Here is a 15,941-nt window from a genome sequence, read left to right as displayed (position 1 = left end):
GAACCACATGTACAGTAAGGTCTAAAATACAAGTACAATAAAACTGCATGCACAGGACTTGCCTGTCTCAGAGGGAAACTGTCTGCTCTTACATTTGGGTCTTGGGAAAGAGAATACAGTCATTTATGTAAGTGTAACCCTTTAAGCAAAACTATTCCAGAAGTCAGTTTTTGACTTGAAACTAAAAATTCCCTCAGTGTTAGGTTAGTACAAGAACTGTGAAATTGTTTCTGCTTAAACCATGGTTTATTTGACTGAAATGCTGTGTATAAACGAGTATGTAAGAATTTGACAAAGAATGTAAAACAGGCTGAAGCAGGAGCTGCAAAGAACAGGTCAACCTAGAAAGTTCTTTGTCCAGGGGGCTTTTGTAACCAGTCTAGTTTCGCATTGTAGAAAATTAGCAGGAAGTCATATGATGATACAAATGAACACAGGAAAACAAAAAGATGCCCTTAAAAGTGTAACAATTATTAGTTTTATTTTCCAGTAAAATATTCACATAATATCAGAATGGAATGGTACAGATGAATTCAGACTGGTTTTTAATTTGTTTGCACATAAACATTTTTAAAATCTAAAAATTTTTGATCAGAGTTTACAGATTTTAGTAGAAATTTTGATTCTTACAAAGCAAGTATTGCTTTACTATTGTCATTATTCCAGTCAATAATATGACTAATAACTTTTCACGTTGAACAAGTGTCTGACATTGACATCTTCAATAAATCAGCCCTTTGCAGATCAATCCAAGAAGAAAATATTATTAAATTGTGTTGCACAAAGCTTCTTCACTTCTTCTGTAAAAAAAAAAAAAAAAAAATTTCAGTATATTTTCTGCAAGAAAAACCCTGGGTATCATCAAGGATAATATAATTAAATTCAAACAAAAAAAAAGTAGGAGTTTCTAATGTAGAAATACACCTGATTTTATTCTATCTTCAGTAAGAGGAAGCTGAGTCAAATCTGATGTCTCAACACTATCTGAAAGATGAGTTGTGTTCTAAGCAGCTAAAGTGTAAAAGATGGTTTGAGTTTGCTGCTGGGCCACATTAATCTTGTCAAACTTTTCTGCTGGTGCAGCGAAGACTGCAACATAAGGAATTGTATTGTAACCCCTTTTCAGGAGAAGGAGGGATTAGTGTAGTCTGTTACAATAAATCAAGTCAGCAAAACTTTTGCTTCGTGCTATTTGGCAGACAACACTTCAGGGGCAGTACTACTTCTTCAGTTTATCAGGCACAGAAACACTCATTTACTGTTTCTCTATGGCACATTAGATCCTGAAAAATAATTAGAAATAATTGTGTAAGTCATGCAGCTCATTCTTCCTCTTAAAATTTAGGTTGCTAGGCTTTGGTTGTGGAAAAGTATTAATTCTTTCCCATCATCCAAGTGAGCACATTGCGTCCTATTAAACCAGAGCACCCTAAAATTGCTGCAAGTAAGACTCAAACTGCATTTCTCTTAAAGTCTACTTAAAAGCTTATTGCATCTTAATGCTAATTTGCACTCTTAGTCATAGTAAATCATTCTCAAAACAGCATTAGAAACAAGACAACAATGCAATGAGGATCACTGATAGTATAGACACGATGTATAAGTAACCTACCCATGGATCACTGACAAATAAAACCTAACCTGGATGTAAATATGTTCATCTCTCACCTGTAATATACTTCATTAACTACTCCTAAACTAAGCTCACAGAGTTCTATTTATTTGAAGGAGGAAGAATGACTGATTAATAATTAAGAATGTCTGATGAATATTTATGCTGTTCTTTCACAGCCAGTAGAAGGCAGACTAAAACCTTATGCAAACTCACCTGGCCTGTCATAGACCAATCCCTCTCTAGATTTCTTGTGAGTTAGATTTTATTACTTCTCCAGGGATACACATTTTAGTAATAACTGTATTTAAAGGTAATAAAAAAACCCAATCCTTACCATTTACTTCAATCAGATTTGCATTTTTCTGATTCAAAATAACATACAATTCTCGCTGGTCAGACTTTTTCCCAACTACCCAGTAATCGCTCATGGCCTTCACAATAATTTCCTCATCTTCATCAACTCTGCAAGAAGTTTTAGAAAGTAAAGAAGGTGGCTGTAAGCTAATATTCAACTTTATCTGTAATCATTAGGACAGCTTAATGTCATAAATTGTTATGGTTGTGCAGTATCAAAGAGACACTACCAAACTAACTTAGACATAATTCAGCAATCCATGATTAAGGCTTCATAAGTGGCTGCTTAGGACAATTACATCCCCAGATGAGTCAATCATTAATTTGTCTGTCAGCCAAAAACTCCTGTGCCCTGAAGAAAACACCTACCCTCCATACTGTTAAGGACACACTTCATAGAATTATGATTAGCTACACAGTGACCAAATAATGAAAGCTGGAGATGGTATGGTGATACTAAACTTTCACATATCTAATTGTTAAACCTAGGACTAAACCATGCTCAACAACTAGAAATATTGCATAAAGCTGTCACTGACAGTTACATTTAATAGACAAACTTTCATTATAGAAAAAAGAAAGCCTTGTCCTTAAGCACAGTGGGAAAACTGCTAGTTGCTAACTGGAGTTATAGACATCACAATCATTCAGCATTTTCATATTCTTTATGAATTTTTATAGTGACAGAGGGTTTCTCCTACCTTGAAGCATGATACCCACTGATAAGAAGCCAGTTGTCTTCTCTATCAGCAGTACTGCAGTAACTGCAAGGTTTGCATTTCATCTATTGTCTAATCCCTAAAAGCAGCCAGCTGTTTCAGGGGAGGGTATAATATAGGCAGAAGCATATTTCCCTGTCCTTTATACTACTTATGCAGAGATTAGACAGAATTAAGTGCAAAAGCACTAGGCTTCACATCCCTTCTAAGTTTGTTATGGCTACTCTGAAGCTTCAAATAGATTAGATCTTTTCTTGGATAGAGGCCCTGGCCTGTCTTTATTTATTTTTTTTTTTTTAAACAAAACTTCTATTGTCCTTTTAAGATAGACTACTAAACTGACACAAAATACCAAATATGACCCATGTTACACCATTTATCTCACAGACCTATGAATAGCCGTCCATGAACAAAAAGACATGAAAGTTTCACTCATTTGAAAAAAATCTACTTGACAGAAGGACTTGCAGACTATTTAATAGTTAAGCATTACCTGGAGAAGTCACTGTTGATGTCACCGAGAATCTTCATGAGGTCAGGGTGAACAGATGCAAGTGATACACTGGGTGTTTTCCTCATGTGAATGGTACTTTTCTCTGCCAGGTTCATGTGATTGAAATAGATAAACTTAAACTGAGGCTCTTTCTCAGCCCTAGGAAGATTTAAAAAAAAAAAAAAAGTGACTGGTGAATACTGACATGTTCTATAAGCACAGGCTTCACAGAGAACAGGTAACTAGCCACTGCAAAGCTTACTCGGACATCTTGAACTTCTCTCATTGAAGAGACCAATTACATTAAAACCTGTGACATGATCAAGCTTCATTGTAACACTTTAAAAAAAAAAAAAGCAAGCCTGCAAAACCAACCATTTTTTCCCCTTCTGCTGCTTAGGCTGCTAGTAGACACAGGGGAGTCTAAAGGCCTTGTCCCACTTCCCAGTAGTAGTTTGCATTTTTCTACTGAGATGTTTTTCCTCTGTCCCCATTTTGTTTCCTTGTTCTCCTATGCCAGTCCAATCTGGTTTGAATAGATGCTAGGCCTTTCATTTGGTCAGTAAGTAATCTTCCACTCATGTCTGTCTCTGTTATTTTACAATCAAAAGAAAGAACTGCTCCCCTCATTGTTTGTGTGGGCCAATCGAGACTATTTTCAAACCTCTTCTTCCATTTCCTCTTTTATTAAGTTAATATAAAATCTGTCACTTAGAGCTGTAGTTTTGGTAGAAATCCCAACAAATTCAAACTGGCAAAAACTGCCTATAGCAATTGGTACTTCAGGCTATGTATTATTTAGAATCGGGGAGATACTGTGATGACACCACTCACCTTAGCAAACAACTAGATACCCTTGCGCTCTGTCACCCAGATGCATTAGTGTCAAGAAACTGTATCATATTTTCAGGACACCATGGCATTAAACTTTAAAAGAGTTAAAGCTGCCACATCCAGTCCCAGATGACATTAAAGAAGAAACAAGTTTAATGATTTAGTAGATTGGCACAATTTCAAGCACGTCCTATTCCATACCCTGTGTTTTTGCTGATTTGGCATGCTACCACTAAATAAATTCAGTCACACACATATGCAGTGCTGTTCTTGCTTCCCCAACTAACCAATCTATCTAAAATAAGTTTTATGGAAAATCAGCTGTAGTTTGAAGTGAAGTATATTTTCCAATGCATTAAAATCCTGTTTCATTTTAATTTTTTTTTTTACCCCTGAAATAGTTACCTTAGTCCTGCAAAATAGAAAAAATAAGACTTTTTTTTTCCTCACCTACTATACACAGCAACACTTCAAGAAGCAGTAACTCTGGAAAAAAGTACTCAACTGTAAATTTTGCATTGTAACCAAATAATCCATTTACTAAAATCCCCATTTCAAACTGTTAAGGAAGTTGTTCTAGTATCTAGACCTTTGTTTTTCTTTGGAATTTGTAACAGAGTTCAGAGGTACATCACTCCCTCCAAGCACTAGTGTCTAAGGCAGTACTCGGACAGAGCTGGTGGTATCAGTGTCCACTTGATGTGAAAAATACAGGGGTTTTTTTAAGATTATACAAAATAGCAGCCTGGGAAAGCAGAAGTCAAAGGAAATCAGCCTAAAGAAGGAGGTGGGCACAAAGACAGTGATATTTAAAAAAAAAAAAATTAAAACCTCAAATGTTTGGTTTTTTGTGTGAGCTTTATGAGACTCTCTTTTCCTCAAGAAAAGTTAGAAAGTATAAACCAAAGTTAAGATTTTGCAGGAACTGCTACTTCTCTACTTCAAGATGGGGGACAGTGACAGAAGACTACCACTTCAGTTGGCATTTTTTCCATCTTATATATATTTCTGCAAGCACAGTAATCTGTAGAAATCATCTCCATGGGTCAGTAGATAAACATCATTTAAAGTACACAGCTAAGTCAATGCTTTCAACATTTGGGCTCGTGTTAACATTATTTAAGCGGTTCATTAAACCTACTTTTTAACCAACTAATGAGGGACTGTAACAGGAACAGAAATGTGGTACAAACCCTGATATTCTCTTGTTGATGTTGTATTGTTCACATATGTCTGATGCCAACACGGTGAGTTGAGGCCCAACAATGCTGTCCAGTTTACGGCAAAACTCCAGCGTAGGTGGAATTGAAGCTAGGTGGTGGGTAAAAAATAGGGAGAGATGAGATTCTTTTCCCACAGTTGAAGGTACAGTTTCTGTAGTTGTTTTCTTTAAACATCAATGTGAGTCCTGGGACAAATTTCTCTCATAATTATAACCTTACAGGTGACTTTGAAGGCACATGGCTAACTGAAGCAGTATTTAGTCATTTTATTGTGCAAAATTGGAGTTACTTATACCACTGGAACAAAAAACCAAGACACTGATAAAAGCACTCATGAAGAACAGACTCAAATAACAAATTAGTGTGAGTTTTCTTCAAGCATAAAACAAGTTGCATGTAATAGCATTTTCTACTATGTCTTGCCAAATAAGTGATGCTAATAGGTACTTACCATCAATCATAAAGCAGACAGCTGCACTCATGGCCTGGAACAAAAAAGTTAAAGCAAAAAAAAACATTTACAACAGGTTACCTCAACTACCTCAAATAAATGACAATATTTTAGTGAGGTCACACACAGGTAAATCAGTTATATTAAAAAAATTAAGATTTAAGACTTCAATAGGATAATCTCTTTGCAATCCTGCATAACTCAGAATAGTTATGATTTTAAATTCAGCCCAGTTAACAGTTTTTAAGTCGTAGGTGAAAGGTAAAATTTGCTAAAAATGCATTTTATGCAAGGATATATGTCTGCAAGAAACTTGCATTTCATTTAAAAAAAAAAGTTTTTGGTTTATTGATTAATACTACATAAAGCCATGTATGAAACCACTTAAAAGTAACTGAAGGCTGATATTTTGTTTTAATAAAACAGCTGTTTGGTTGGGGGGGTGGGGAGGGCAGGGATGCAGGAAGGGGGAAAAAAGAGGATTCAGGCTTTAAAACTTGTTGCTAGAAACACCAAAGAGTTCTCTGTCTCTTTGCTTTAACCTGGTCATATCAATGCATCTTTCTGTACAATGCATAAGTACTTCACATCACTGTCATCATCATTGCATATAGATTCCCAATTTATTATTTAATTTACTAAGTCCTGGAATAATTGCAAAGAAAAATGTAATACCTTATAAACAATTAAATGAAGCTCTTCGTAAGTGTCATCAGTGTTAACAAATATTTTGGGGAAACGGCATTTTGCTTCCGGATCATTAAGATTTAAAGGTCCAGTAAGAAACCTAAAAAATTATTCAATAAGTCAGAGGCAATGAATTCTTGTATTTCAGTTTTTCCTATTTAACAGATGTTATTGAAACTAGCAGTTACTTGCATGTATGTGAATACGAATATATTTGAATACAGTGAGTTTTCAGCTATCCAGATAGGTGTAGAGCCCTTTATTTATGATCTCAGCACTCTTACATTTTCAAAGTAGTATTTGCATATATGCTCCAAAGAGTTACAGAAACAGGCTCAGAGAGCCAGAATAACACCAAGGAAATAAACTGTGCAGATCAAAGAAACAACAACAAAACTCTTTCCACATTCAAGTTGTGACTATCTTTAAAAGCCCTTTTTTTGTTGCTATTGGGAAAGCACCCTTCCTTTGCTTTCCAACAGTACATTCAAATTAGTTTTATGTAGAACGGTGGTGTAACTAGAAGCACCTAAACTTTGGGGGGTGGAGCGTGTGCCAATGCCTTGATCGCAAAAGAATACAATAAATTAGGCAAGAGGAATTACCATGATTAAAGAAAGATGTCCAAACCCACAATTACTCAAAATAATGTGGCCCAGCAGCTGAAGTACAGAATTTCCCACTCTGACATGCTGAATACAGAGCAAAAATAAATAGATAAATCACTAGATTAAATCTACCCCCTTTTTTGAAGTGGGTGACTGAAAAGAAATGACCGAAGCACTTCCAAAAATGTTTCATGCAGTGCATTAAGAACAGTGGGGAAGAAAAATAAAGATGCAGTAATGTTAATGAAGCCTTTTATCTTTTTTTCCAGAGGTCATTGGACCAACTACTGCGTGACCCTCTCAAATGAACTGTGGAATATGTTCTCAACATACATGTACTCCTCCCAAATGTTTTGGCCTTGAGGGAAGAAGCAGTAGATGGTGACAGTAAACAAGAGTTACCTTCCATAGTGTTGTAGATTTCCTGGCATTTCAGCACGTATTGGAGAATCTCTTCCTGCTAACTGAAGCGAAAAAGAATATACACAAGAAAAAACAACTTGGAGGTATTTTCTGTTACTTTTTGTGGACTGTCTTTAAATCAAATCAAAGTAAACCATTTGCAGAAATTACCACTCATGAAGATACATACTCTTTGTGTAACATGAAGGTGTAAAGCTAAAGTGTAAGAGATGCCAGTAGAACAAGGCATTCTGATTTTGCATTTATTGATTTTAAAACTTAGCTTATGGAGCTTTTTAATGGCAGGAGGGATAACTAACTTCAGGTGGTGTTATGGCACTCCATACTGCATTTAGCCATTAAGCTGAAGTGATTCATTTGCAATACTGAGCAGTCATCAGGAATCAACATTCAGTAAACTCTCTATCACCATCCCATATTCAAATTACCAGCACAATTCATATTGTAAGCCTTAGGTGCAAATACTATTGAGTTTACTAAAGTGGCCCAAAAGCAATAAATCTGAGAATTCCAAACCAAAATTTAAGAGGGGAGGGGGAGAGGGATACTCCTCTTTGGTATTTTAGCCCTTAGTGGTACCAGATAAACAGAAGGAAAAAAACCAAACACACACAAAACCCAAAACCAACAACAACCTCTACCCCCAGAAAAACCAACTACTGTACCTCAGGCTCCATGTGCCTTGGAAATAGAGATGTTGTGAGATATTTGTACAAAATTCTCATGTCATCTTGTTCTAGTCCACTCCTAGAACATCAGGGAGAAACAGAAACACAAGTGATGTTTGTGCTGCAGTTCAGATCACACATTTTCCTCTAACCAAAACTCGGGCAAAGCACATACCAAACTAGGGTAGCAACATTTCAGTGTCTCAGATTCAATCCCAAACATTCATTTTTAATAAAAAGATAGTTCATTTGCTAAATACAAAACACATGTAAATTAGCCGTAAACCTGACGAGAAATAGAAACAATATTTAAACAAAGAAAAGTTTGCCATTCTTGAAGTCCATTTTTAAGTGGAACTCTTCACAAGCATTGCAACTTTCTGGTTCAGAACCATACAAAGAACAATCCTTTAATTAACCTTCTCTACTAAAAGGTCCTACAGAGAAAGTTGTGTATATGCAGAGAGGCTCTGCGCAATGGAAAGTAACAAGGACACTTTTCTAGCGGCTCCTCAGGCCAGGTTGGAAGTAATAATTTGGTACAGACGAGAGATTTTAAAGCCAAAGACCAATGCCTTTCTTACATATCACTCATCCTACCATTCAGTTTTCTCATTTTCATGCAACTCTTTCACTGATTCAGAAGCTTTGCTATTATGGCACTTATTTATAGGATGAGAAACTGAAGACACACAAAAGAATTATTGAAGTACCTACCAGATAAGCTGGTCATTGTACAGAAACGCAGTATACTTGACTATGTTCAGGCTTTCTTCCATCCTATTAATAAATGACTGAATTTTCAAGTAAGTCATTTTATCCAGTGGAAAGAAGCTGATTCCACAAAACACATCCAGCAGATCACAAGACTGTAAATGCAGTGTCTGCAAGTACTAAGAGAACAATGACAGTTGTTTTATAGAATTCAGAAAACTTCCAACGTGTAGATTTCTATGACAAATTTGAGTCTAATCCCCAGTAATCTGCTCTAATGATCCACAAAAAAACCCTTCCAGTTCTGCTTGTATGACATACTTCTTTGTGTGAGGACAGACGTTTTAGGAGGGCCTGTAGTGATAGGACAAGGGTAATGATTTTAAACTAAAAGAAGGTAGATTTAGACTAGATATAAGGAAGAAGTTTTTCACAATGAGGGTAGTGAAACAGTGGCACAGGTTGCCCAGAGAGGTGGTAGATGCCCCATCCCTGGAAACATTCACGGTCAGGTTGGACGGGGCCCTGAGCAACCTGATCTAGCTGAAGATGTCCCTGCTCATGGCAGTGGGGTTGGACTAGATGGCCTTTAAAGGTCCCTTCCAACTCAAACTATTCTATGTGTGAATATGATTCCATGTGTTAGCTTGTTATTATTTAATCATAGTGACAACAGCTTTTAAGGCTAGCTCAAGATCTTTTGAGAGGATAAGAAAGCACAGCCTATCTTACTAATATTTAATTTCAGAACTAATACCATAGAAATATTACCAGATAAAGCTATTAGTTTTCAGTATGCAAGGGAAAATATAATTTCTGTTATTTTCTCTTGATAGACTGTAACCTTTACCCGGAGATTTCAAATGCACTATCAAATGATCTGCTCTGTGAAAGATGACTTATCCAATGGCTCCCTCTACAGTCATTTCACATTACCAAAAAAACCCAAGAAGTAAAATACAGACAAATAGTATGACAGATCTCTGTCACAGTTTATAATCTAAGTCTCATTTCCTTGCAGAGTTTCAGTGCACTTCAAGCCTGCCAGCAACATGTAGCCAATTCATGCAATAGGGTTTGTCCTGGTTTCAGCCAGGGTAGAGTTAATAGGTTATAACAGAACAGGTTACAACAGAACAACTTTTTCAGCATTTCTAATTCTCCAGTGAAAAAGAGAAACAGCTTTTCCTTGGATTTCTTTCTGTTACACAAATGTATAGCAATTACCATTTTATCTTCAGTAGGAACATCAAAGAAAAACAGTTTTAAATATAAAAAAATCTATTACTTCCCTTTTTACTGTGCTCTATTTTTTAGTCTAGGCAGAAGTATATACCAGCTAATCAAACAAGTACTCCTTGTGCCAATGGCATTAATTCTAAAGTCTATGACGTTTTTACAAAACACAAGCAAAAAACCCCCCAAAACCCACAAGTGAAGGCTGTCCTAAAATCAAACTGAACTGTACTTCTGTTTACACTGTCACAACATTGTGTTATTTTAAAAGCCTGTTACGAGAACAAAATTTTAAGCACCAGTATAAAGCATCTACACTCCATTATCAGAGATATCACATCTCTACCACAAGAGAATTAGCTGCTGACAGCAGTCCTCTGTTTCCTTCTGTGAAAATGAGAAAAATGGGGGCAGACGCTTGGTTGTCATCTTTTAAAGCTAGCTTGATGAAACTTTTCATGTAGGCACAAAAAAATTCTGCCAGACATGACTACCCAGTTACTTCATGTGAAAAACACACAAAGAATATTTGATTGATTTCTTACTCAGAAATAGGTTTTGCTTTCCATCCTTTCACTAAAACATTTGCTTTTAAAGACTGAAATTGAATTCTGAAGACTGGCTATAACCAAGGCAATATTTCCTGACACCTTATCAGGCATCACTACTAACTCCACATGGGGGGTGGGGTGGGGGGAGAAGTTAAAAATTACAACTATCCATTACTTCACAGCACTATGGGACTTGAAGTCTATGCATGCAGGTTGTGGAATCTCCATCCCTGGATGTTTTCAAGACTCAACCAGCCAAAACCCTACACAGTCAAGCTTGAATTCAGTGTTACCCTAATTTGAGTAGGAGACTGAACTAGATGACCTCTCCAGATTCCTTCCAACCTGAATGATTCTGCAACAGTTACTCAAATAGTCTGTACAGACTGTGATCACACTAACCATTTCATATGTTAAAGAGTGAACATGACTATCAGAAAAAATATCCTACAACTAAGCTGTTCAATCAAGCCATAACCATGCTTGTGGTTCAACTCCATTTAAAGAGCCTACCACTATAGTAGGAAGCAGGAAGTATTTGAAAAAATTAGTAACCTGACTTTTTGTGTTCCCACTACACCTTTTCCACTGCCTGTATTATATAGTTATACTGCAGCCACTTAGAGATGATTTTTGCATTTTATTTCCAACGCCAAATCACAATGTATGTGCCTGAAAAATAAGATCTTACCCGATGGAAGAATTTCTCTAGTCTCTCCTTTAGAACTTTCACACCTCCATCTTCCATGGCTTTCAGGAATGTGCCATTGAAAAGCTAATAGTTAAAAGAAAAAAAAAAAAATCAGTCAGTTGGGTAATCATCTATAATAATTTCTTATAACTCAGCCATGAATACAGCTAGATTACAATACAGCTCCTGTTTCTCAGTATTTGGACTCCACATAGATCCAAATGTACCCCTTCTTTATTGAAAAAACCTCTCTCAGATTTGCGGAATCCAAGTGTATATGGCAGCAGAGGCAGAATTAGATAGAAAAGGAAACTAAATTCTTCAATGGTAGAGAAAATATTTGTTGGTGTTGCTTAAGTATCCGATGCTCTTGCTTTGTAAAAGCCAGATTGATGGCTTTTATCCAGTATTGTTTGTCCAACAGATAATACCTAAAGCCATCAAAATCAAATGCTCAGTAGTGTAAGTGCCCATGAAATAAGAAATTTGGACTTCACAGAAATTAGAAGGCTCTTTTTTTTATAATAAGCTAATGAACCAGCACAGGTAACTGCAAAAGCTTTATTTTTCTCTTCCATCAACACCATTACAGCTTCAGGCAAAGAGCAGACAATAGTAATGAGAAAGAATGTCAAAGCAACGATGAGCTTGCACATCCAAATAGTGTACCAGAAGAGGAGCCTCCAGTATTAACTCTACCTTGTACATGCTGTAGCACTGCTGCAAGACCGAACTATAAACCTTGTCCTGCAGAAATAAAAAAAAAAAAAAAAAAAAAAAAAAATCAGAGTAGGACATTAGTACAAGCAGAGGCAGAATTTCAAATATTTTGGCTGAGCTACACATAAACATACGTTTTCAAAGAGCCAGGAAACACACAAATTAGAGAAATCAATCTCTGAAAAGTTATATACCATTTTCCATCAGCATCTAGAAATTTCTTTGTACTTATAAAGTACTATTTCATTAATGGGAGTCCCTTCCCCATTTCCATTTAATACCAAAAGCGCCTTATTAACTCATGCACAAGATACCAGTTATGAATAGCGCCCATCCCTAAGGCCAGTTGTCCGTAAAAGTGAACTTACTTCTGACTAGTATTCTCTTCATCCGAGTCAAAGACTAAAGGAGATGGGACACCACAGCAGGTTTTTATTGGGCTAGGTAGGATCTTAACCCAGATGGGAAAAAAAAAAAAGACTACTTTATTGTTTGTCTGGCAAAATAAAGAGTGCCTATGACGCCAATCCTTTCTTAGAACACAATGAGGAACAGAACTAGTGGACACTGTAATGAACAAGGCAGCATAAGCAACCAGCTTTTTAAATTTTATCCCACCCAGCCCAATACCCTTCCTGTACACAATTAAACTGACCTAATGATACTGCAGTTTGGACAAGAAATCCCATGATAGTTATGAGCTGTTGGTTTTCCAGATTATCAGTAAAGATTACTAGCATTCTTAAGAAAGTAATAATATGTATACATAAACCGAATAAAAATACATAATATAAAATCTTGCAAGAACTTTATTAAAACAAACAGATCCTAAGAAATATTCACCTATTCCAAGCTAAAAGTCTCACAGCTCTGCATTTCACTGATGCTTATTAGATGATCTTGAACTGCTATCTGGAATGAGAATTCTCTATCTTGCTCTCTTCTTTAAACTTTATTGAGAAGTACTTTGCCCTTTTTCCACTTATGGAGGTAGAGATATATATAAAAAAAAAAATTAATTTGGCAGCAGTTCAAGAAGAATCAAATGAAGATATTTCTGGAGGTACTCTTAAAATACAATATAACCCATGAAAAAAACCACCAAACAACAAAAAACAGGAAAAAATTCAGTATTACCAGTAATTCTTCTTCCTGATATTCATAGACTGGCTTTCCATCTTTGTGTTTTTCTATTATGGGATTCCGTACAACCTAGAAAGTGGAACAGGCTGGTATTAGACAATGCAGAATGCATTGAGAACATTGCGGTATGATGTTTTAGAAATATGCATATCACATGCATAAGTACCATGACCATCCAGAAGTTTTCTTCAGGCTCATGGAAAAATTGTCTATTCTTCTGTGTATGTAGGGACTTTGCAGGTTTTGTTGGACTAAAGGTCCTAGAAAAAAAAACATATATGTAGACATAGGTATTTATACACACTCACAAAAAGAAAACGTACAATTGGGAAATTTGAAATACAGTGCTTGTGCTAACACAACGAGCCATGCAGTCAGACTTCATACCTTGTGAACTGTACTATAGCTTCACATAGTCCTACATTTCTAATTTTTTCATTCTTTTCTACTTCATTTGGGTGATAGAAGAGAATCTTCTTTTCTTCCTAGAATTTGGAAAAAGAATCAAAGCAAATGCATTTTAACAGAATCAGAGTTAAAGCATACTGAGTTCACGGTTTGCTTGGTTTTTAACTTTAATCCCTCAATGTCCTAGGCAGAATTTTAACTTGTACCTAAATGGGCTTCTGTAATAATGGATAAAAGGCATATTTAAGCACACTTAAGCAGTCAGTTATCCCAAGGTATCTCAAAATGCTTTATAAATTGAAAGTTATTGAAATCATAGGTCCAAAGTCACTTCACAGCTAGTTCAAAGCAAGGCTAGCTTCAAAGACAGATCAAAGTATAGCTAGCTTCAAAGTTAGTTCAAATTGCTCAAGGCCTGGTCCAGTTAAGTTTTGAGTATCTCCAAAGATGAAGATACTCCACCTTTCCAGGCCCAGTTCTGCTGTTTGACCATTTTGCTGTGAAGAATTTTTTCTTCTATCTCACCAGAATTTCCCTTGCTGGAATTTCTTCCATTACCTCTCATCCTTTCACTTCAAGAAGCACCTGATTCCATCCTCTATAGCCACCCTTTAGGCAGGTGAAAACAGCCATCAGACCCCCTTCCACATCATCTCTTCTTCAGGCTGCACAAATCAAGTTACCTAAGGCTCTCCTGGTATATCACAGACTGCAGCCCCCTGACCGACTCAGGGGTCCTCCACTGGACTTGCTTCAGTTTGTCAGTATTTCTCTTACTCTGGGAAGCCCTGGACAAACACAGTGCCCACCAGCCGTCTCTCAAGTGCTGAACAGAGGGGAAGCAATTCCTTGACTTGACCTGCTCATGCATGCTCATTCACACAGCTTGGTATGCTGTTGGTTTTCACTGCCACAGGGCCACACTGCTGATTCACATACAACCTGTTGTTCACTAGGACTCCCATGCCCTGTTTTGCAAAGCTGCTTTCTAACCAGTCAGCCCCTGGCCTGTAATGGTGCACGAGAAGATTTCATCCCATGCATGGGACTTGGCATTTGCCTTCATTGAGCAGCCCTGCCCTATGGTGTATGAGCAGCTTCTCCCGCTCTGGAGTCACCCATGGACTTGTTGAGGGTGCGCTCTGTCTCATCACCCTGGTCCTTAATAAGTACATAGGTAGACTGCCCTGTTCAAAAACTACTAAAACTACAGATTATCACATGAACCATACAGTATGCTGTAACCTAAAAATAGACACTGTAGCTTCTTAAATTTACTTATTAAAGATGACAGTAGCACGAAAATACTGGCAATAACTTGAATTTTACTAAGTTAAACACTAAACTTTCTATCAGGTTGTATCTAGCTGGAGAAGATGATTTTTAGAAAAAGTTACTGCATCTCTAAAAGACAGTTATACTAACAGGCCAGCTCCCCATCTACGATATTTTACATGCCACTGTTGAAAACACCCTCGGTCACTGTTCCTGTTTATTCTGAAGCAGAGACAGATCTGGATGTACGTGGCACTGAAGGCAGCCCAGGTGCTGACGAGGCGGCCTGCGGCCGCAGACAGGACAACCACGACTCCCTCCTCCCCAGAGGCCGCTTTTATTCGGGGACGCTCGGGGCCCCGGGAAGGGTGTCTCGGCTCTGTGGGAGCAGAGCCAGAGTCGGCCCGGGCGGGTGCCCTCTCCCCACAGCCCCGGGACGTGACACTGCCCTCCAGTACCTCTCCCTCTTTGGGCCCCAGCTTGGGGTTGTAGATGAAGAAACTGAGCAGGGTCGGAGCGAGCTGTTTCTCCTGGCCGGCTCCCCCCGCCGCCGCCGTCGCCATCCTGGACCTGAAGCGAGCGCGCCTGGGGCCGGCAGCCGCCACACACCATCAGGGAGCCGCCCGGAGCCCTCCGCCGGCGCCGGCCCCACAGCACTTCCGCCTTCTCCCTCCGCCCCGGAAGAGCACGGCGCGGGGCCGGAAGCGCTCCCCGGGGCCGCGGGGGCCCGGTGTTCCGCACCGCCCTCGTCGGCGGGGAGAGGAGTGGCGGATGTCGGCCGGAGCGCGGGGCAGCCTGGGCCGGGGCAGGAGGCTCCCGTCACTGCCGGGCCGTCTCGGGGGTCGCGGGAGGCTGGGCAGCTCCGGGAACCCGGTGTGCCCGCAGCAAGAGGTTGCGCCGAGCTAGTGATCCCTGAGCCCTGCTGGAGCTTCCCAGCACAGCCTCTCCCGGGCTGCTCCTCCGCAGGCGAGGAGTGTGACCGGCGGGTGCTGCGGTGCCAAATGACCATTTGGCCATTACAAGCCCTTTTCTGAAGAGCAAACACAGCGCAGTTAGTTCCCTTCTGAAGTGCAAAGCTGCCTGGCAGCTGAAAAAAATTAGAAACGCTTTATTTTTAGAGGTAAAACT

The 15,941-nt window shown here is 38.4% G+C and overlaps 1 protein-coding gene across 5 annotated transcripts; it reads right to left on the bottom strand.

Moving 5' to 3' along the window:
• Nucleotides 1-422: 422 nt before the first annotated feature.
• CCZ1 (CCZ1 homolog, vacuolar protein trafficking and biogenesis associated) lies at nucleotides 423-15,376 on the bottom strand (the record flags this gene model as incomplete). Of its 5 annotated transcripts, none has more annotated exons than XM_082006930.1 (15): nucleotides 423-800; nucleotides 1,950-2,077; nucleotides 3,182-3,340; nucleotides 5,209-5,326; nucleotides 5,690-5,723; nucleotides 6,365-6,476; nucleotides 7,387-7,448; nucleotides 8,073-8,154; nucleotides 8,793-8,968; nucleotides 11,268-11,351; nucleotides 11,967-12,014; nucleotides 13,125-13,199; nucleotides 13,297-13,390; nucleotides 13,518-13,615; nucleotides 15,272-15,376. In XM_082006930.1, 15 exons carry the CDS (start codon nucleotides 15,374-15,376, stop codon nucleotides 745-747), a joined length of 1,431 nt encoding a protein of 476 aa, XP_081863056.1. In that variant the 3' UTR covers nucleotides 423-744. The 5 variants fall into 5 exon arrangements, with proteins under 5 accessions (XP_081863056.1, XP_081863059.1, XP_081863058.1 ...); XM_082006933.1 differs by having other exon boundaries at nucleotides 8,793-8,869; XM_082006932.1 differs by having other exon boundaries at nucleotides 11,967-12,008.
• Nucleotides 15,377-15,941: the final 565 nt, after the last annotated feature.

The sequence above is a fragment of the Phaethon aethereus genome, assembly GCF_964289735.1.
Source record: "Phaethon aethereus genome assembly, chromosome: 15".
Classification (NCBI taxonomy): Eukaryota; Metazoa; Chordata; class Aves; order Phaethontiformes; family Phaethontidae; genus Phaethon; species Phaethon aethereus.
The sequence above is the reverse complement of the archived record's forward strand: the minus strand, read 5'-3'. Positions and strand labels throughout refer to the sequence as shown.